We start from the raw sequence: 23744 nt of genomic DNA, 5'->3' as shown, positions 1-23744 counted from the left end.
CAGAAACTATGAAACACAATAAAGCTTACAGAAGTTGTGAAACAGTTGACTCCAGCAATTCAATTACCTCTCCATTTATTCCAGAGATTAATTTGGGAATTTGTGACCCTTACTGATTAAATGTCCTTTGGAAATAATTCATTTAGTGTGTACTCACAGGTAAAGTAAAGCCTTTGGCACTGCCACATATGAGGAAAATATGTCTTCAATCACAGGCTTGAACACATGCACGCTGTTTTCCAAATGGCACAAACACCATTGTAGATCACTTCTTCCATGAAATAAAGCAAATTGGTCAGGTTTCAATCTTTGAACTCATGAATTTATACCCAGTTGAAAGTACATGTGTCTTAAGAATGTCTTGGTTCTTTCTGTTGTTTTCTGTTGTTTTTGAATCTGATAGTTGAAGTTCAAAACTGAAGCTTTCTCAATGTGAAGGTCTATAAACTTTGGTTTCTTCTCCCATCCCCCAGCAAAAAATGAAAGGAATCCATATAATTGGCATTCAAATAATTGTCATCTCTGATAAAAGTATAGATAAATACACACTCTCGGAGTCCTCCTTTAGGGCTTACCGTCAAAACCATCTAACATTGCTGTATCAAGCGTGCAGGTATTTACAAATATATGGCATTAGTTAACAAAACAGTTTGAAAGATATTGGATGAGGAAATTTTACTTTGGATACAGTACTTTGCAGTACAGATAAAAACATTTAAGCAGGTAAATTATCAAAGGTAGAGAATATCACTTTGTATAAAGGCAGATCATTTAAATATTTTTCCATTTGTAGGTGGACCATATCCGTTTATGGTAAGGATGTGTCTTTCTTTCTCGCTGTTTCCCTATGGAAGGAGCAGGCCCAAGGGAAAAGAGCAGGAAGCACTGAAGCGGCAACCACCTGTGTGGTGCCCACACTCGATCTGCACAGAACGGGGCCCTGGATGTCACAGAAGCAATTGGTTAAGAAGTTGACTGGGTTTTGTTTGTTTGTTTGTTTTTTGAGACAGAGTCTAGCTCTGTTGCCCAGGCTGGAGTGCAGTGGCACAATCTTGGCTCACTGCCACCTCCGCCTCCCAGGTTCAAGCAATTCTCCTGCCTCAGCCTCCCAAGTAGCTGGGATTATAGGCACCTGCCACCACGCGCAGCTAATTTTTGTATTTTTAGCAGAGACAGGGTTTCACCGTGTTGGCCAGACTGGTCTTGAACTCCTGATCTCGTGATCCACCCGCCTCGGCCTCCCAAAGTGCTGGGATTACAAGCATGAGCCACCGTGCCCAGCCAGTTGACTGGGTTTTTATTTCACTAAACTAACTCTAGTACATTTTGGTCTCATATAGACAGAGCTTGAGCTTTTTTTAAACCCTATTTCTGTATATACCAGTACTTTTTAAGGGTAGAAATGCAGTTCTCCTCAATGTCATGATTGTGTGTATATTTAATCATCACAATTACAGGAGCATCAGAGCCCTGTGTTTTTTACTTGGCACTCCTTTCCCAACAGTATTTTATACAAGAGCTGAGGGGAGAGACTCAAGTGCAAATAGAGACACAGAGACATAGGAAAGAAGACTCAATGCATTATATAAATTCCATCTTTCCAACTCCTGTGACAGATGTTGGTGACTCCCCCGAAATATGGGCAATCTCATTTCTTGAAGAATTTCAAAACACGCTTTTGGTGTGACATACATGAAAACAATTTAAACCACCAGGCATCTCCTTGGTAAGCTAGGCAGTCGTGTTTTGCAAAGAAGGGCTAGACCGTTTCCTTGAACACCTGACTATAGGCCACGTGATTGTCTGTGGCCAGGGCGTTCTTTAGACACTGCCAGAAGTATGGGTGAGCCTGCGGGTTTGTTGGCCACTCAAGGACAGAACTCCCACAGAGTCTTTTCCGGAGCTGGAGGAACTTGGACTTCTGAAAGGGCTTCTCAAGAAATATCAAGATAATCACATCAACTTTTTCATCCATGAGCCTCTGATGGGACAAGTAAAATGCTATCTTAAAATTTTCGGTCTTTGCATACTTGTCTGTCATCACAAACACTGTCTTTTTGCTAAGCTGTATGCTCTGGGAAAGGTTTTCCAGAACTGGCTGCCCTGGTAACCAGTCCCTTTCCTCGAGACATAAATTAAAATGTTTCTCTCTTGGGTCTTCCAGTTTGGCCACCAGCTCAGCCAAAACCCACTCTGTCACAGCTGGGTCTTTAGTGTCATACACAATGAAAGCATCATAGCAACAGTCTGGTGATATTAGACGCTGATACCCCTTTATCTTGGCCTTACAGAAATGGTAAATATACCACACATCCCAGAAATAGAGGTGACTTGCTGTCATCATCACCATGAGAAAGAGAGATACAGATATGGAAAGTGAGAACAGAATCAGGTTAGTCAGATCTAACTCACAGGTATACAGATCCAGGGAGATCACACTCTGGCCCTTGTGTGCTCCTGGCCCCACGCAAGTCACGTCTGTGGCCAAGTAAGGAATAGTCACCTCCGTATGGTTAACCCACCAGACAAACCACACAGCATCACAGGTGCACAAAAACCGATTATGATGCAAAAGCAACATCTTCAGATTGTTGAGGACATTTTCTGGGAAGCTGGTCTTTTGGATCATCTGGATTTTATTTGAGCTGAGATCCAGATATCGCAACTGGAAGGCATCTTGTAGAAAATACTTCGTCAGACTCCTGATTTGATTATTCTTAAGAATCAGATTCTTGAGGCTTCTGGAACAGTTGGATAATCTCTCAGGGACAGTCGTCAGTTGGTTGTGGCTGAGGTCCAAAGTTTCCAGGTTCTTTAGATAACGGAGTTTTTCCCAAATGAAAGATTTGAGCCCATTTTTGGCCAAAGAGAGATTCTTTAGATTTGGAGGCATACCATCAAAAACTCCAGAAGGCAAGAAACTTAGGGAATTTTTAGAGATGTCTAATTCCTCTAATTTTAGCAGATTCTTGAATAATTGTAAGTATCTGTTATCACCATCTCTCCATAAAACATCTAAGTGATTTCCTCTGAATTCCAGAGTTCTAAGAGACTCACTCTCCATGGTCCTGCTGGTGGAGGAAGAGATGTCATTGTCGTTCATCATCAGTTTCTGCAGAACCTTTAGGTTCTTGGTAAAGTTTAGCATATGAGTAATTCCTTCTGATTGAAAATAATGGCTATTACTGCTTATATCCAGAACTTCCAATTTGCGAAGCTCTTCAAATGCTGTTGAATGGAGTAAATCAAGCCGGTTGTTGGAGAAGTCCAAATATCTCAGCTCTGCTAAAGGTTGGAATTCACTGCCATTAAGAGTTTGGCTAATGAGATTTCCTGACAAATTCAGGCATTTGAGGAAAGAAAGATGCTGAAAATCAGAGGACTTGATAAAAAATATACTATTTTTACTTAGATCCAAGGTCTGCCCATACTTGTAGCAGCTTTCATTAACAGACGTGAAAGAAGCCTCTTTGTTTTTGAACCTGCAACTCCTTGCATACTTATCATATCTGAAATAATATAATTGTTCCAGGACCTGGGGTTCATAACTTTCTACAGAAGTTCTGGCATTTGAGCAGAAGCCAACTTCACTTGAATCTCCTGAAGGTGATATTTTATTCACTGAAAGATCTATGACTTTCAATCTTTTAAATTGTTTAAACATGCTGAGGTTAGCAATTTTTATAAAGTTAGTACCAAGATCAAGAACTTCAAGATTTTGAAGATTATGTAATGGAGAGAGGTTAAAGCTTTTCAGCTCTTTGAAGACATATCCTCTGATCCGCAGAATTTTCAGGCTTTTCAGTGAAGAAAATGCTTGTGATAGATTCATAGATGCACGATAGACCTGAAGTTCAAAATTGAAAGACAGATCCAATTGGATGAGGTTGGGGAGAAAATGCAGAAATTTGGCATCCCCAATTTCTTTGGCCAAGAAGTTTTGGGACAGATCTAGTTCCTGGAGATTGTTGATGTTCTTAAACCATCTTGGGGGCACATGCTGAAGAGAGTTACTGTGTAGACGTAAAACTTTTAATTCTGTCAGCGCATCAAAAGCATTTACAGGGATCTGTAGGGGAGAATTATTTTTACATGGCGTACAAGGAAATGGGGCATTATAACAACGAGGGCAATTTCCACTTAGGTCAAGAATTTGTAATTGGTTGAGGTTATTAAAATCATCTTCTTGGATTTCTGCAATCATGTTGTTGTAGAGATATAGTTCTGTTAAAGTAGATGGCAAAACAGTAGGGACGGTTGTGACATTGTTATCTTTCAGGGAGAGCACTTTTAACTTTGTCAAGTTTAGGAAGGCATCTTTTTCTATTGAATATGAAACATAACAAGGATTTCGATAATAACAGTTTTGGCCCAGGTAGAGTATTTCTATGTTGGCCAGTTCTGTTAGATTCTCTTTTCTGATGGAAAAGATGTTGTTGGCCTCAAGGCTGAGAAGCTGTAAGCTGGGTGGAAGGCCCTGCGGTATCTCTAGAAGCTGGTTTCCATCCAGGTAAAGGGATTTTAAATAAGTGAGTCCACTAAAGCTTCTGGGTTTAATCTGCAGCCTCCTGGGGCACATGTTGCTTTTTGACCCCAATCGAATAGGTACACAGTTGCATCTGAAATCGATCTCTACCAGATGGACCAGTCTGTGAAAGGACGCTGGGGAGATGTCTGGTATGTGGTTAATGGTGAGGGTGAGGTTTGTAGTGTTGGTGGGAATACCTCCAGGAATTTCTGTCAAATGCTTGTCTGTGCAGTCCACGATCACATGGTTCTTTGAAACATCCAGAGTGACATCACAGGGCAGAGTTTTAGGAAACCATCTAGCCCCAAGGAGTTTGGAAATTAGGATTATGTTAAAAAGGATAAGAATTTGTCTCTTCAGTGTCCACATTGGAAACATCTGAAAGTATAAGAAAGAACAAATCATTGCTCTAAAACATACGAAGAATCAGAATTAAAATTTCCCATTTGCTGCCTCTCTTTTGCAACATTTTAAAAACAAATAATTCAGGCCTTGTTTCCAACTGTCTAAACAGTAGCCCCAACCCCATGACTGTATTTGTCAATTACTGAGATTTGCAATTATTTAGTTACATAGTTAGCTTTTAGCATCTTAGCTTTTTAGCAAAATAGCTTTCAAGATGGTAGAAGCAGCATTTTCCTATTCGTTGTTACATGGAACACTAAAATGACAGAGCCATCGATTCACTGCCAAAGTCTGAAATTTGGAAGGTGAAGAAATGTTAGAATATGGATACACCCAGGAAAAATAACACATGAAGACTTCAGTGCAATTGATGTTGACCCGCTAAACCTGCCCGGGTACACATTACTTGAGTCTTTCAAAATATTTGAGTCTCAGAATATTCTAAGATTCCCATTTTACAAATGAAGACATCACTCAGCAATATTAACTGATTGGCCCAAGGTTACCCAACTAGTAAGTGGCATTTGATTATAAAACATAGATTCATGCCATTCTGGCACTGACATTCTATAATCTGGCTCTCATCTTGGATTGTTTTTGGAAATAATCTTGCAAATTATCCCCTCCAAGGGGATTTTAGGATGAGCATTTTCCCTACACATTGAGTTTACATTACATAAATTTGGAGAGGAGACAGTAATAGAGTCAGGGCACTGACTGGGTGATGCATAATCAGAGGAACCATATAATTGATCCATTAGTATACTTACAAGAGTGAAGTGGGGCTGTTAATAATTACACCAAGACTATAGGCATAAACCAAGTCTGTCAGGCAAACTGCGACATATGGGAACCTACCCATAAAGGTGGTTCTTGTGCATCCAGGTTTAGCATGACAGACACTGGGACCCTAGGGAGAAAGGCCCTAAAAGGGAATATGGGAAGTGCAGAAGAACTTTAATAATCACCTTATTACCTTCAACTGACTCTGCCTTACAGAATACTTTAACCGTGGACTTGCTCTCAAGTTTCAGGATTTCTAGCAACGTCTACTCCAGAACACTGGTTTTAGTTTAGTACTTACACATGGAGTGGTCCAGCCTGTGTCTCTACCATAGGGATCTAGCTCAGTTAATGCTTTTATCTTCCCAAGTGACTGAATCAACCAATCATGTTGATATCTAAGAAACCAAATGCCTACTTCCACCAGATGTGGTGGCTCATGCCTCTAATACCAACGCTTTGGGAGGACAAAGCAGGTGGATCGCTTGAAGCCAGAGTTCAAGACTAGCCTGGGCAACAAAGCGTGAGACCCTCTCTCTACAGAAAAAAAAAAAATTAGCTGGGCATGGTGGCACACACCTGTAGTTCAGCTACTCAGGAGGCTGAGTTGGGAGGACCTCTTAAGCCCAAGAGTTTGAGGTTGCAGTGAGCCGTGATCACACCACTGTACCCCAGCCAGGGTGACAGAGCAAGACTCTGTCTCAAAAGAAAAACAAAAAAAGCCTACTTCCCTTAATTCCTCTAATTGGAGGTAAATAAGCAACTTTTTTCCTCCAGTGCAAGATGGCTCAGAAGGGCTTTTTCATGTCTAAAGTTTGTTGGAGTTAGATGTACAAAATTGTCTCTTCTTCTTCTCACCACCCTATCTTTTCCTCCCCATCATTAAAACCATTGAGAGTCCAGTTGACCTCCTTCATTGTTCTTAACATCCTCCTTGGTGTGTGGTTTTAGCTGACATAATATCAACTGAGATCCCTCTACCCTTGGTCTACTCCAAAGCCTCCTCTCTCACTTTCCCAGTCCACCCTATCTATCAAGCTTCCCAAACCTTAATCAATCAGTTTCTTGCTCTGAACTCCTTGAAGTTGTTTCCCAGGCTCAAGTGATCCTCCCACCTCAGCCTCCCAAAGTGCTGAAATTACAGTCATGAGGCACTGCACCCGAACTTCTTATTTTATTTTACTTTTTACAGTATGAGCTGAAGCTTTTTATCATGGCATCCAAAGTCTTCCATAATTTGTCCCCTGTCTACTTGTCTGGCTTACCTGATTGAACTCCTCTACTAGCCTCACTAGTCGATACACCCAAGTTCCCTGACTTGCAAGTCCCTCTGTTTGAAGTCCTCTTCCTTACCATTTTCACCCACCAGAATTCTAATTATCCTTTAAGGCTATGTTTCTCAAAAGGAGCACTCAGATACCTCAGAATATATGGCAATATGCCAGTGGGTACAGGAAGCCCTTAAATAAATATGGTACATCTTTCTAGAGCACCAGTCTTTCTCAGAGATTTAGGAAAAATGTTCACTACTCAGGGAGGAGGGGTTGAGTCAAGATAGGGGGATGGCTATCGTCCCTCATAATAGGATTTTATAGTCCCTGATAATAATATTTGTATAGTTATAGGATCCCAGGCCCTGGACCCAACCCCTGCTATGCTTTTGTCCAAAGACATAATGGGTTCATAGATCCCACTATTAGGAGGCAATTGGTAATGCTGCCCAGAGTGATACTGTAAAGCAGAGAGGGGAGTTGTACTTCAGAGGGGGCCAACATGGATAAGTGACAATCATGAACCAGGTCCCTCTTCCCATCCCATTCTCATGTACCTAAATGAGACCCTGGGAAGAAGTGGGAGGATCGCTGAGTTGAGTTGAAAACATGAAGTGATTGAGACAACAGTCCTCATACCACATTTCCCAGGATGTGCCTAGTTTGAGTGTTTTTGTGATCAGGGAAAATGGAGGCTGTAAAATGAAGGAAGTTTAGTTGTAGAAAAATAAAGTCACCTTCACCAGTGGTGTGATGATAAATGTTTAACAATCAGCTTTCCCTGATTTGTTGTCTTGATTTGTAGCATTTGTCAGTTTCTATAGTGGTAAATATTCCCTCCATGGCCAATTTCAAGTAGGGTCCAGCACACCACTGGCCTTAACACACCTGAGATAATGACTGTGAAATTTTTAGTCTCTACACACTGACATATTATAAATTAGAATGCAAATTAATCAGAAAACCTTCCCCCCCCACCACCACTTATTTCTAAACTTTTTTCTCGCACCTGTCCACTTTTCTCTTTGACTATTACCACCTCCCAACTCCAATTAGTCATTAGGTCTCATCTGGACCACTATGCTAGACTCCAAATTGTTCTCTCTGCTCCCCCTTCTCCTCTACAATTCATTCATCAAACAGCATCAGAGTGTTCTTTATAAACCTGAATCAGATCTACTACAATGTCTTCCTATTACACTTTAAATGAAATCCAAAGTCTTTACCACTGCTTATATCAAGGGTGTTCTGACTTCAGCCTACCTCTCTGACCTTGAGTCATCCTTCCCCTCCTTTACCACATATCAGCCATCTGGTCTGTTTTCTGTTCTGCATTCAAGCCAGCCTTGTAACCACCACAGTCTTGGCACTTGCTGTTTCCTCTTCCTGAAATCATCTTTCTCCTCCTTTTCCCACAGCCCGGTCATTACCACCCCTTAGTTGCCTATTCAAGTGACACATCCTCAGAGAGGCTTTCCCTGACCAACTTATCTAAATACCTTCCCATGTAAGAATAGTGATAATAATAGTAATAGTAGTTAACTTAGGTAGCACTTACCATATGCCAGGCATCATTTTAAGTGTTTTCCATATATTAATTCATTTAATCCTCACAGTAATGGATACCACAGGTCTTCAATCCCTTATCCAAAAACTTTGGTGCTACATGTGTTTTGGAATTCAGAATTTTTCAAATTTTAGAAGGTAATATGCTACATGTACCCTAGATTATGTAATACCTATTGAGTCCTGGGGCAGCATTCCATAATGAAACACACAAAATTTCCACAGTGACACATAAGATTGTCCACTCTAAGTGGAATTATTTAAAAAAAAAACTCAGTTATTTATTCTTTGTTAAAAAGAATAAAGAAAAAATTCAGTTCAGGTCAAGATCTACCCTCAAATGCATTCAGATCATATTATGTTTGCAATCAACTGAGTTAGGACAAAGCTTTTGGTTTAGAGTTTTGGAATTATAGACTATTATCATTATTATTATTATTATTATTATTATTATTAGAGACTGAGTTTCACTCTTATTGCCCAGGCTGGAGTGCAATGGCATGATCATGGTTCATTGCAACCTCCACCTCCCGAGTTCAAGCGATTCTCCTGTCTCAGCCTCCCAAGTAGCTGGGATTGCAGGTACGTGCCACCACGTCTGGCTAATTTTTGTATTTTTAGTAGAGACGGGGTTTCACCATGTTGGTTAGGCTGGTCTGGAACACCTGACCTCAAGTGAACCACCCACCTCGGCCTCCAAAGTGCTGGGATTACAGGCATGAGCCACCGCACCTAGCCTAGACCTCTATTATTATCTCCATTTTACAGATGAGTCAACTGAGGCACAGAGAGGTATATGCACTCTGTAATTGACTACCCTGTTTGATTTCAGTCATAGCCCTTACGGCAGTCAGAAATTATCTTGATGATTTATGTTGCTTATTCGTATGATGTATATTCTGTACAAGAATGTAAGCTGCAAGAGGGTAGAGCCTTTTGTGGTCTCATGTAAAACAATGCCTGGCACTTAATTAGGACTTTGTTATGTTTGTTAGATACATGAATGAAAGAATGAATGCCTGCATAAATGAATCGTGAAGTAAAGAAAAATGAAAAAAAAATTCTCCTTGGAGTAGTTTCCTTCAGTCTATACCCCCAGACCAAGCACAGGTCAGATTTCTGTCTCTTCTATCTGCCCAGGGATTTCTTGGGGGAAAAGGTTTAAGAAGCTCTGTTTTTATAATGTCTCATTCAAAAACACTTTCTTCAAAAAACCTTCTGGGATCAAACCAGACAGAAGTAATCACTCCCTCCTCTCACCCCTACTGCACTTATTACATGTGAGGTTGTGAAAAGCACTCTGGATGGAGGGTTGGAAGAACTGGGTTCTAGTCCTCTCTTGGTAGTTCATTACCCATATGCCCCTCTGAGGCAGGTTCTGTGCCCAGTAGAAGATTCCCTGCAAAAGAATGATGGACACAGAAACAACAATATGGGACACACTTAGGACCTAGCCAGTGGATCTGGACCAGACAGTGCCCCAACAATTCCTTAGCTAGTAATTGTTCCAACTATCTTGTGAAAAAAGTTTATAATACATGTTAGAATTCTACTGACTCATATTCATTCTTTCATTTGACAGATACATATTGGATACCTACTAGGAACAGGAGATGCAAAGTCTCTGCCCTTAAGGAGCTCAAAATCCTGTGGAAGGGAGAAAAAAAAATACACGTCTAAAATACAATGCAGAAAGACCATTAGTTCCTTCCAGACAAGATGCTGCCACTTGTATATGTGTAGCTGAACTGTATGTTGTTCTTATTCCAGGTGATAGTTATTGATATTTTTTGGTCCTTAATTTTGGTTTTGAGCCTGAATTCTGATACTCTCAATTCTTTTTTCTCTCCATAGAGTCCAAAGATTGCTACACATATCTCAACATGTTTTCTGCCTTTCTCTCATCTCATAATGACAGAACCTCCATTTGTAGTTGGGCATATATCACTCTGAAAAATAATTATATCTCCCAGACACACTTGCAGGTAAGTGTGGCTATATGACTAAGTGACACCCAATGAAATTTGGGTGGAAGTGAGGTGTACAATTTCTGGGACATGTCCTTAAATGGTGGGGCTGTTCCCCTTTCTCCTGTCTACTTCGACCTGGCTTCTTGTAATATGGATGTTGTAGCCAGCCATCTTGGGCAATGCACATGAGAAAAATGAGCTAGGGATGGTACAGCAACCAGGTAGATGACCCAGAGCATCCAGATCCTTCCTTATATGACCTCAGAGAGCAGAGCAGAAATAATGGCTTGGAACTGCTGACTGCCAAGAGTTTATGAGAAATAAAAATATTGTTATGCTAAGCCAATGTCAATTGGATTTTCTATTGCACAAATGCAAACCTAATTTTAACCAGTATAGAATTTGGAAATAAGTTACTGTCCATGAGTGAACCTAAAATATGGGATGCGGATGTCATCAGGCTATTAGCAAGACTCAGATATCAGAGGCTGGAAAGCTGGGTGGCCCATGTTATGCCATCGCAAGGTATCTGATAAAACTGTCACCTATGCTATCTTGGAGGGCAGAACACATGCCAACTGTGACTTTACTCTTAGGGGAAATGATTTGGCAATATGCATAATGATGATGTGTGTTGGTGGCTTCTTACTGTTTTTAGCAGTCTTACAAAAGAAATGAAATAGGACTGAAGTTAGCCAGTCCGCAAGCACGGCTAGAAGGAAATACAGTTTTGCCCTGGCTGCAACTCTACACTTTAAGTTGAGTAAGATATCCTGAATTTTAAGGCTTTGCAGGGTGGAAAAAGCCAACTTCTACTGTAGTTTACCCCAAAATAAAGCAGATTTAATGGATACAGACAAAGTAGCAACTTAGATGAATTAAGTGTGTGCCCATGGGCATTTTCTAAGCACTTCCCATTAAGCATTTTCTAGTAGACAGTGAAAGCCAGTCCAGGGCAAAAAATTTGATTGAAGAGTGTGGCCTTCCCCTTGACTCATGCAGCCTCAGGGTAGTTGATTCAATTGAGAGAGGGGAGCACTGACAAAGCATAGAGTCTTTAGACTTCAGACTGTCTAGAACTACTCTAATGTCATAGTCACATGTGGATCCTTAAATTTAAATGAATTAAAATTCAATCTCTTAGTCACATAACTATATTTCAAAGGCTCAAAAAGCCACATTAGGCTAGTGGCTGCTGTATTCAAGGGTACAGATAGAGAACATTTTCATCATTGCAAGAAGTTTTATTAGATAGCATTGGTCCAGACCAATAAGTCAGCAAACTTATTCTGTAAAGGGCCAGATGGTAAATATTTTAGGCAAAATTGAGGATATTATAGAGGTACTTAAATAACCATTTAGAATGTAACTAATTAGAATAGTAAAACCTGTTCTTAGCTCACAGGTCATTAAACAACAACAACAACAACAACAACAACAACAACAGGTAGTGGAACAGATTTAGCCCATGGGTCATACTTGGCAGACCCCTGGTCTAGACCAAACCTTAGGCTGTGATAAACTTGTGCATGGAATTAATTCTAAGCAAATTCATTCCAAGTCTATATTATTTAATGCTTATCCCAATTCTAAGAGATATGCTCATTTACAATGAGGAAAGTGAAATGAATGCTGAGGTGAGACCTAGGTGATTGAGACAGAGCTGGCACTCTTAGCCACTCTGCTATTCTACTTCTCAAGATGTCAACTCAGTCATTGTCCCTATAGATGGAGAACACTTTGAGGTCCAGAAGCCTTGTTTGTCTTTACATATACTCCATCATTAGGATGCCCGCCACATAGTGAGTGCAAGCTAAATATTTGCTGAGTAAACCAAGGCTTTGAACTTTCTTAAAATCCCATAGAAGACTCACATTATACTAGTATAAATAGTAAGGCTTTTTCCCTGAAGATCAGATTTTCACTAGGTGACAAGGAGAGACCAGGAGGGTTTGGGGCCTCTGAAGGAAGGATTGAAGTGGGGAGCATCCCACAGAAGAAACGAGGATGGTATCATTGGAAGGGCACGGAAAGTGGAGCTGCAGATGGACTCTTTCATAATCCTTTTTCTCAGACGCTCTGTCCCTTTGAACCTGAAACCCCAGTGAAAGCACAGAGCTCATTTGTCTCTCGTAGGAAGAGACACAGTCAGGATGGGGCTGCCCTTGTCCTATGCTCAATAGTTGAGCCCAAGCTCACTGACCCTTGGAATGCTTTATGCCAAACAAAACATCTTTTGGCTCTCCACACCGGCTGCACAGGAAATCTGGAACTCGGAGATACCAGCAAGTTTGCATTCCAAGATCCATGCCAGAAGGAAGATTAACTGCAATGAGAAAGTTGGGCTCTGATTAAGCAGGTGAGGGAAAAAAATGAACTCACTATTTATTAGAGTAGTAAAACCCATTCTTAGATCACAGGTTGAAAAAAAAAAAACAGGTGATGGGACAGATTTAGCCCACAGGTCATAGCTGGCAAACCTCTGGTCTAGACCAACCCTTAGGCTGTGTTAAACTTGTGAACGGAGTTAATTCTAAACAAATGAACAAAGCATTTCTAGATTTATTTAAAGAGAAAGTATACCTAAAAGATCATCTAGAGAAGATGACTTAAAAGTGTGAAATATTCCTTTATTCCAATGGAAATTTCCTTCAGTGTAGAAATTTCTCCTTTCAAGCCATTGGAAAGGACCTGCTTCAGACTTAAGCTGGAACCTTAGCTTCAACTATCGTTATTTTGAGATTTAAGGGTTCAGCAACAAGCCAAGTCTGTTTTTCCATCTGATACAAGTAATCTATCTTATTTTATTTTGCTTTGGGGTTTTTTTTTTCTTTGTAATGATTGCCTAAAGACACACATCTTTTAGTAATTTGATTTGTAAAATAGCATAGTGTACCATGATATAGGCCTGACTTTGGTAATGAATCATAGCTAATTACACATGCAAATACACTGGGTAAATTTGGATGCTCAATTAGCAAGCTAATTATTATAAAAATGGGAATGGGTGATTTTATACACACAGGTGTTTCTATTTTCTCAATATATCATCTCTTTAGTTAAAATGGAAAATATAGAATTTATATTGAACAGCCATCAGACCATGATTTGTGTGTTTTTTAAAATAATGGCTGCCTTTTATTACTTATGGTGTGCCAGGTTCTAAGGCAGACTTGTTTATATTACATCATTGATCCCTCATACTGAAGTTGAAAGGCCATACAAATATTCTCATTTTATTGATGTGGAAGCAGAGATCAGACAGGCAATTTCAAACCAAGATTCAGACTCATTGTTGACCAATTCTATTCAAGTTGCCTCACACAGTTACAGCAAATGCACTTGGTATAATGTGTGTCTGCATTTTGATTAATTTCCTTTTCAGTTCAAGGATTCTTGGTACTCTAATGCTTCTATTTTGTGCCACTTAGGGGTTTTGGGAGATAGATAAATTGGTTTGTTTTTATAAGAAAAATTTGCAAGTATTAAAAAATGGTGGCTGGGCACACTGGCTCACACGTGAAATCCCAGCACTTTGGGAGGCCAAGGCAGGAGGATCACCTGAGGTCAGGAGTTTGAGACCAGCATGGCCAACATTGTGAAACCCCATTTCTACTAAAAATACAAAATTAGCCGGGCATGGTGGCGTGCACCTGTAATCCCAGCTACCCGGGAGGCTGACGCAGGAGAATTGCTTGAACTCGGGAGGCAGAGGTTGCAGTGAGCTGAGATCACACCACTGCACTCCAGCCTGGGTGACAGAGCAAGACTCTGTCTCCCCCGCCCAAAAAAGGCGTATTTATGTTTTGAGTGGGACCAACTTGAGGGAGAAAAAAGAAAGATATTTTTAAGATTTTTCTTAATGAATTGCATCCAATGTCCATTGTATTAGTTTGTTCTCATGCTACTAATAAAGACATATCCGAGTTTGGGTAATTTATAAAGAAAAAGAGATGTAATGGACTCACAGTTCCACATGACTGAGGAGGCCTCACAATCATGGTGGAAGGTAAAGGAGGAGCAAAGGTACGTCTTACATGGCGTCAGGCAAGAGAGCGTGGGCAGGGGAACTGCCCTTTATTAAACCATCAGATCTCATGAGATTTATCCACTATCATGAGAACAGCATGGGAAAAACCTGCCCCCATGATTCAATTACCTCCCACCAGGTCCCTCCCATGACATGTGGGGATTATGGGAGCTACAATTCAAGGTGAGATTTGGGTGGGGACACAGCCAAACCATATTATCCAGCAATGTTACGTTAGGGCAGTTTGTAAATTTAGAAATTTAAAGGCACATTGAGCTTTACCTCCATAATGAATTATATGCTCACACAGTCATTCAACAAACATTATTGAGAATCTACTCTGTGCAAGGTACTGTGCTAGATAAAGTAGGGAAATCATGATGAGTCAAACACCATTGCTGCTCAATTAGGAACCAAATACATCTGCTGCTCTATCATCAGAAGTTGTGTGTATCTCTTGAGCACAGAACTCTCTCTCTGCTGTCAGGGAAATCTATGGTGAGAAAAAACAATATATTGTGGGGCAAGGGCTAAATCAAGCCTAAAGGTGACACTGCTTTCCCACTCTTCAAACAAAAGTTTGAATAAACAACTCTTCAAGGTGGCAAAACCTATCCACCTGGATGCACTATTTTGATGGCAAGACTGAAGACCATATTCAAGATTGAATTTTACTGATTTTAGATCTGTATTAGATTCCTACCATAATGTTTACAGTTGTAGAGATCTGATTACTAACAGGAAAAAAATTTATCAAGCTGTTTTTAACTTCACGCTTTCCAAATAGCATTTTTATCTTCAAAACTTTGTAAACTTGCAAGAGATGTCTGGTTGCAATCAGAGGAGTGAGAAGGACATGTGTATAACTGGGAACTATTAGATAGCAAAAATGAGGAAGTGAAGGTAAGCGGTTTGTGTCTTGCGACAAGTTAGAAGACTGGGATTAGTCTGATTTCTCCTCGTGTTTATTTATTTTCGGGGTTAGTACCATATGAACTGAAAGTCAGATTTGTTTTCAGTCTCTCTGTCTGCTACAGGGCTACCAACTGAATTATCCTGAACCTTGACTTTCTCATCTACAAACACTGGAATTTAGCTAACTGACCTTAATGGTCCTTTTCTATTGTGCTTATTCTATGGCTCTAATGGTTGGTGTAGAGCCCCCTGAAACTTATCTGCCAGGGTCTGTCCTCAGCTGGGAGTCTTCATAACCCCCGGAACCTCAGGCTGCTACTGTTTCAAAATGGTCCATGCAAAACTTCAAACCACCATAAACCTTCTAAGAATTCCACAGAGGGAGGAAAAAAACAACTAGTACATGTTTTGTTTTTCTTTAAAGTAAGCATTATATGTCTTATTTATTTATTTATTTATTTATTTATTTATTTATTTATTTTGGACAGAGTCTCACTCTGTTGCCCAGACTGGAGTACACTGGCCGGATCTTGGATCACTGCAATCTCTGCCTACCTGGTTCAAGTGATTCTCCTGCCTCAGCCTTCTGAATATCTGGGATTACAGACACCCGCCACCACTCCCAGCTAATTTTTGTATTTTTAGCAGAGACGGGGTTTCACCATGTTGGCCAGGCTGGTCTCGAACTCCTGACTTCAGGTGGTCTGCTTGCCTCGGCCTCCCAAAGTGCTGGGATTACAGGCAAGAGCCACTATGCCTGGCCTTATATGTCTTTATATAAAACTATTGTATTAGTTTGATTCAGCTCTCTGAAATAGTAAGAATGGGAAGAATTACATGACAATCCATTGATTTGAGAGAATGGTTAAAAATGGGACGTTACCAATAGTAAAATATCAAATGTCCCTTAAAAAGAATGTGGTAGAGCTGTGGGTATTGACATAAAAAGCTATGCATGATCTACTATTAAGTTACAAAAACTAAAGGGGATTTTAAAAGCAGCATTGAAATAACATATAGCATATAATGCCTTTATTATAAATATATATGCATATATTTGTATTTGGAGAGAAAAGTAGGAAAGAATACACAAGAAACCTTTAACAGCAATTTCTTCTGGGCAGTGGTATGAAGGGACCTTCCCTGGGGACACAGGGACTTCTATTTTTATGTTATACCCTTCTCTACTCTTTGACTTTTTAACATAAAGAATATATTTTTTAATTAAAACTTTTAAAATCAAATTACAGAGGAAATAAAACCTCATCATAACAATGTAGAAGGAAATTGTGAAAAAGGAAAAATTCAACAAGTACTTATTGATGTCTGCAACATGCCAGGTACTCTTCTAGGTGTTTGGGACATCAGCAGACAAAATAGAAAAGATTTCCACTCATCTGTAGCTTATGTTCTCTAAATAATAAGCACAACAATATATAACTGTCAGAAGTGATATTGCATGTCAAGTGATAAGTGTTACTGAAAAAGAAAACAGGGCAGAGTGAAAAGGATCAGGAATGTGGAGTAGGAATGTGATGATAAATAGGGCGGCTTGGATAGGCATCATTAAGAAGTTGATATCTAAACAAAGACCTCAAGGAAAGGAGAAAGTCATCCATATAGACATCTAGGGGAAATGCATTCCAGACAGATGAATTAGCCTAGAGCAAAGGCCCCAAGGTGAAAACATGCTGGAATATTCACAAAAATGGCAACGAGGCCAATATTGCTGAAGCTGGGGGAGTAGGAGAACAATAGGAGATGAAGTCAGAGAGGGAGTGTCCCCAAGCATGTTGGGCTTTCTCTACCATTCCATGGAAGGTGGTCTCTGCTCTGGGTAGAATGCAGATGCATTGCAAATTTTTGAGCTGATAGTTGGTCTGACTTACATTTGAGAAGCATGCTGCTGGCTGCTGTGTTGAGAATAGACAGTGAGGGGCAAGGGTGAAAGCAGGGAGACTAGTCGAGAGGCTATTACAGTCATTCAAGCAGAAGTCCCAGGTGGCAGTGCTGGAGGGGCAAGAACCGGCCGAACACCAGATATGTTTTGAAGGAGTAGCTAAATAAAATATGACTTCAAAGTTCTTGGAAGAATGTAAAGAGAGGGATTAGAGACAGCAAACATTTCTAGGAGGTTTCCTGTCAAGAGGACCAAAGACATGGTGGGTAGTTCACAGGCAATACAGATTTCACCTTGCGCGTACTGGCACACACACACTCTCTCTCTCTCTCTCTGTTTCTCCCTCTCTCCCTTCCTCTCCCCCACTTGCTTTGGAGTCCTGAGTCATCACCCTTGTAAGACGCCTGGCTATACAACAACCACCATATCAGGGAGACCACATGGAGACAGAGACACCTGAGGAGCTGCAGCTGCTCCGGCACCTAGCTGTTGCGTCTCCCAGCCCAGGCATCAGATCTGGAGAGTGAGTCTTCAGGTGACTCCAGTCGCAGTCACCGCCTGACTGCCACCTCAAGAGAGACCCTGTGGGAGAGCTGCCTAGTGAGTCCAGTCAACTCCTGGACCCATGACAGAAAGCAGTATATGATTGTTGTTGTTTGAAACCATTGCATTTTGAGGTGATCTCTTATGCAGTGATAGGTAACTGGAGCAGGAGTCAGGCAGGACATATGGGAGCAGATGGTCTAGGTAGGTACATAAGGGGGAGAAAGAGTAGAAAATAGAGAGTCCCCCAAGAGGGTTGGAGAGTTTTCTGGATGGAGAAGTAGAGTATGATTGCAATAAGGAATTCCCCCACCCACCACACCCCAGCAAAAGAAACCCTCAGCTTTCTGTATGAATCGGCATACATGCCCCTAACAGTCTATTATATATTCTTTGCATAGCTGTTATCTGGCTACGATGGATTATTTTCAGCAGAATTCTTGGCAAAAGGAAATTTATCTTCATATGAGACTATTTGAGGCCTGGGGAACACTTGCATTTTTATAGTAAGTTAAGAAGGATTTGCTGCTCTCCTGACTTCACTCTTTTACCCAACTAACCAACCAGTCAGAAAGGTCCCTGGGCACCCCCTGGGCTACAACATGCCAGCCCTGAGAGGACCACAGCCCCATACACTCAGCTGTTCCTCCAAGCAACTTTCAAGATCACAGGGCAGGAAAAAGCCAAGTTGCCTGAGTTTAAAAGGAAATGTTGGGATCTGCATTTCTAAGAGAAAGAGTTGCTTGAGCCAAAATGTGTGAGCGAGGGGCTTTCTGTGATGGCTGGGAGCCTGCAGCCGGGGTCTGGGAGAAACCAGAGGGGATGGCTGCCTGGCTGAAGAAAACTGAGAAAGGGCATGGAAGAAGTAAGCAGTGGGGGGGCGATTGCTGGAAACCCTTGCCCTCAAATTCATTGACTTTTTGCCATGTTTATATCACACTGAACTGTTTGGTAACTAGAGATGTGTTGTGTATGTCTCCCTAGAGAATAACCAAGCACTGTGAATAAGAGAAGCTGCTGAAACGCTATTCATTTTATAGACAGAGCCTCTGCTAGGAATTTCCCAAATAGATTTATTAACAAATATCCCCTATTTGTGAATTTTGAAATATTGTTAATTTTAGTTTAATCTCTGTAAAGTACAAATGCCATGAATATCAGTTTCATTATGTCACCAAAACATTTAAGTACTAAGATGTAAACCACTTGCTTTTTTTTAAAAAAGGAGAGAATTATCATTTGCTTCCTATCATTTTAGCCCAACAGACTTAGTTTTCAAATTAAAAGAATAAAAGGATATAAAGTTGTCTTACATAAATTAGGAACTCAACAGCTATTATGCATCACAACAGTCACCAAAGACCATAGGACCCTCCAACTTATTTGACCTTATACCTTATCCTCTTGTTTTCTGTAAGCCACAGACTGACATACTTTTTCTGTAAAGGGCCAGTTAGCAAATGGTTTAAGCTTTGCAGGCCATCGGGGTCTCTGTCACACTACTCAACTCCTTGAATAGTTTCCCATCGTAGTGCAAAAGCACTTATCAACAATACGTAAACAAATATTCAAACAATAAAGCTATTTGTAAACACTGAAACTTGAATTGAATATAACTTTTACATGTCACAAAATAGTAACTTTGCTTTGATATTTTTCAGTCTTTTAAAAACAATTTAAAAAAAAAAACAATCTTAGCTCATGAGCTGTACAGCAGGTAGGATATAGCCCATGGGCTATAGTTTGCCAACCCCAGCCCTAAACTTTGGTGAGTTTCGGGGATATACATTATTTATTCTTGGAGTGCAAAGGTACTGGCTGGTTAATCTGTAATTATGATTTTTAATTTTAGTACAGCATTCCAAATTTTTAAATAATCAGATTGTATTAATTTAATAAATAGATTACTTAATAACTGTTTTTTTAGCCATAAAGAAATTTCCTATAGGTTAAGAGCAGAATAATGTTTTTACTTTTAAATTTGCTGAACTACTATTGACATTTTGGGAGATGTTCCCTTCTGATAGTAATTTCCCATCCCTGCATCTATTTCATATGGTGAGAAGCATTGTAGTAATATCCAAGGCTTTGTCAATACAAAAATTTGGTTTTAAATCCTTGTTCTGTCATGTAAGAGCTCTCTGACTTTCATAAATCACTTGGCCTCATGAACCTCTGATTTGCTAACTGTAAAATGGTTATAAAGTAGGGATGTTGAGTGAAATTAGAATATGCAACACATGTGTTTATGTAAACCATCATCACAGATTATCCAACATTTAGTAAGCATCTAGTATTTGTCTAGCAGGTAAGTAAAAACATCAGGAATACATGGCACTTATCAATTTGTAGTTTGCTTTTTTCATTTAACATTATACCATGAGTGCTTTCTTAGGTCATTCAGTATTATTTTTAAAAACATGATTTGATGATTACATAATATTCCATTTAATGAGTGTACTACAATTAATTCACCCCTTCCCAACATGGGACATGAGATTTTTTTTTTTTTTTTTTGCCTGGTTGCACAGACTATCTTCGTAAATAGTTTCCCATGTACATGATCACTTCTTTTTTTTTTTTTTTAATTATTTTATTGTTTGTTTGTTTTAAGTTCTGGGGTACATGTGTAGGATGTGCTGGTTTGTTACATAGGTAAACGTGTGTCATGGTGGTTTGCTGCACAGATCAACCCATCACCTAGGTATTAAGCCCAGCATGCATTAGCTTTTTTCCCTAATGCTCTCTCCTGCCCCACCCTCCCCCAACAGGCCTCAGTGAGTGTTACTCCCCTCCCTGTGTCCATGTATTCTCATTGTTTGGCTACCACTTATAAGTGAGAACATGCAATGTTTGGTTTTCTGTTTCTGTGTTAGTTTGCTGAGGATAATGGTTTCCAGCTTCATCAATGTCCCTGCAAAGGACAGGATCTCATTCCTTTTTATGGCTGCATAGTATTCCATGGTATATGTGTACCACATTTTCTTTATCCAGTCTCATGGTCGCTTCTTTAAGAAGAGTTCCTAAAAGTGTACTCTTTAGATCAAAGGATCTGACATATGACTCAATACAGTTGAATATTTTTCCTGTGCTTTTTTGCCTTTTGAATTTCTTATATTGAAAATTATTTTCATGTCTTTTCTTAGAAGAGATATACTATTTCCCCTTTGTACTTGAGTAGGAAGCCATCATATCCAGCCTCACCTTTATTGTGTGTGTGCTGGGCTTGGTCTAGGAAGAACAGAAGAGTCTTCAGCACAGCTTTCAGAGCCACCCAAGCTCCTTAACCTCTCAAAGCCCCAGTTTCTTTATTTCTACCTCATAGGGCTACTTTGAGACCAAAATAGAATCATGTGTATCTAGCCCTCAGCATGATACTTGAGTGATCAAGAAATGTGGGCTCTCTGTATTACTATCATTCCCATTATGCCACCCCTCAAGGGGCAAAGACAGATGTGGGCATAGGTTTACATTAAAATAGACATCTGGGTTTCTAGGAAATGAAACCATAAGCAGTTGTTTCCTTTGTAACAGTAGCCCCATGGTTAATGCTTCATTAGAACTTTGACACAAAATGAGCCTAGGAGCCAACATTCAGATCTACAATGTGTCTGATTTAAGTGACAAAATAATTTCAGAAAAAGGCCATTGACATCTTTTTCCGAGTAAGTTTTGGCATACCTAATAACTCACACTTGCATCATACCACTTGCAAATGACTTGAAAAATAGTCTATTATTTGAGCCTCACAGTGGCCCTGGAAGGCAACTGGGGAGGGATTCTAATGCCTATTTTGTAGTCAGAGAAATTGAGTTTCAGAGGACTTTGATGACAGGCACAAGACCCCTCAACTAGTGACTGGAAGAGCCAGCGCTGACAGACTCTCCTTAGTTCAACTTAATCAGGCTCCACTACACCCCTAAGCTTCAGCCTTTGGGCTTCATGTCCATCTTTGCATTGCCCAGTTTAAGCAGAAATCCTGCTAAGTCATTTTATTGATAATCCACTCCTCTTGGTATGTGATCACCCTCAATATCTGATCAAATTCCTCATCCCCCACCATCCCCAGGTGAGGTCTGATCACCCTGGCCTGTCTTCAGCAAGAATCCTGTCAGGTCAGTTTAGCCAGAATCCCTTTTACCCTTGATGTTTCCTCTTAGTAATTTTCCATCCACTGACCCACACTCTACTCCTTGGCCAGAAATCTTTACTGGTCTTTGGCTGTATTCAGAATTGAGCCCCTTTCTATACTGAGGTCTCTTTCCACCGATTGCAATAGTCCTGAGAGTATCTTTATCTACTGTCCAAATTTAGTTTTCTTTGACAGCACTCAAGCCCGGGGATTTCCCGTATTTTATTGCTATGAGCCTGCCTACACACTTTCATCCACACAGTCATTCAGACAACACCATATGCTGGAAAAAGCACAAAGTAACTTCAGTAATTCAGTGATTTGTTATGGCTTTAAAGCCAAAAATGTAAGCTGAAGAAATGAGATCCATAGAAACCATGCCCCCAATTCAAACATCTGCTGCTCCTCCCCACAGCACATATTTAATTCTTGTAGGAAGTTGGACAGAGCAAGCATTGATTAATCTGAAATTGTGAAATGCCCCCTTCATTAATGCCAATTATGAAATATCAGGAAGCACTTTCCCCCAGCAAATAACCTAAGTACAGATTCTTCAACATTGCTCTTGCCAGCTGGTTTCAGTTGTTTCCACAAAGATTACAGATAACACTTTTTAAGGTTCTCTGAGCTGTTCTTACCATTTTTAGTCTTCTTCCAAAATGGAATGTAGAGGTCTGGTTGAAGAGAGCAGAGCATGAGAGGTGCCAAGATCAGCTTGAGATGGACCCAATAGCATCAACTAAGAGAAAGAGAAGATATCAAACTTTACATTTCAAAGACAGCAAAATACTGTAGCTTAAAGACATGCTGCGATCATTGCTTTAAAATGCACTTGAAACATCTATTTACAGTATTTACTTCCTCGAAGTTAGGTAGACTGGAGACATATTCCAGAAAACCATTTCTAACGTTACTGAAAGTCTAACTTTATCTTTGAAGAATTGACATTTTAGACTACCACATTTTTTATTTATATTCTAAAAAAAATTTTGTGCATATGATTTCAGTTCCCTCTCCTCTCCTCCCCACTTCCTTATAACAGCACATACATCTACCTACTTAAATTATCTATATGTGTTCCAATGTTTAAAATACCTTTCTTGATGGTATGGAGTGATCCTAATCTCGAGTCTTCTGAGATGAAGTGATGGGTGGCAGGAAGTGTAGAGTCACAAAGACTCCAGGCAGCCAGCCCTGGAGTTTCCAACTACAAAGATCAGGTCGGGGGGCGGGGAGAGGAGAGATTATTTAAGCCACCCCAGATATGGGCTTTGCAAAAGCACCGGGTTCCTCTTATTTCTACCACCACTACTGGGGCAATGTCTTGTCTAAATCCAAACAACCCTATAGACCAAACTTCTTTCATTTTTATAGCAGGGTTTCTCGCCCTCAGCACTATTTACATTTTTGACCAGATAATTCTCTGTTGCACCGTAGGATGTTTGGTAGCATCCTTGCTCTATACCCACTAGATGCCAATAGCACTGCCCCCTTCCAGTTGTGAGAATCACAGATGTCTCTAGACATTGCAAACTATCCCCTAAGGGGCAAAAACACCTCAGATTGAGAACCACTGTTCTATAGATATATTGCAGACATATCTAAATTTACCTTATCCTGTCTTAGACCCAGCTGGAGACGATGCTGGTTTTTAAGCACTGGCAAAGCTACCAGTTGGTTCATTCATTTTCCTTTAAAAAA

General features: G+C 40.2%; 1 protein-coding gene and 1 long non-coding RNA gene across 2 annotated transcripts in view; one reads left to right on the top strand and one right to left on the bottom strand.

Moving 5' to 3' along the window:
* LOC144338558 (uncharacterized) overlaps positions 1-19511 on the top strand; it is a 33194-nt gene extending 13683 nt beyond the window's left edge. Inside the window, exons 4-6 of the long non-coding RNA XR_013412751.1 lie at positions 10136-10303; positions 10408-10538; positions 15957-19511. This is a non-coding gene — a long non-coding RNA (uncharacterized LOC144338558). The remainder of the gene's footprint in view (positions 1-10135; positions 10304-10407; positions 10539-15956) is intronic.
* TLR7 (toll like receptor 7) lies at positions 40-23178 on the bottom strand. The gene is given in 3 exon segments (NM_001130426.2): positions 40-4906; positions 22682-22782; positions 23139-23178. Coding segments are annotated over 2 exon segments (3150 nt in total). The 5' UTR covers positions 22685-22782; positions 23139-23178; the 3' UTR covers positions 40-1759.
* Positions 23179-23744: the final 566 nt, after the last annotated feature.

This window comes from Macaca mulatta, chromosome X, assembly GCF_049350105.2.
Source record: "Macaca mulatta isolate MMU2019108-1 chromosome X, T2T-MMU8v2.0, whole genome shotgun sequence".
Lineage (NCBI taxonomy): Eukaryota > Metazoa > Chordata > Mammalia > Primates > Cercopithecidae > Macaca > Macaca mulatta.
Note: the sequence above shows the minus strand (reverse complement) of the source record. Positions and strands in the feature narration are given on the sequence as shown.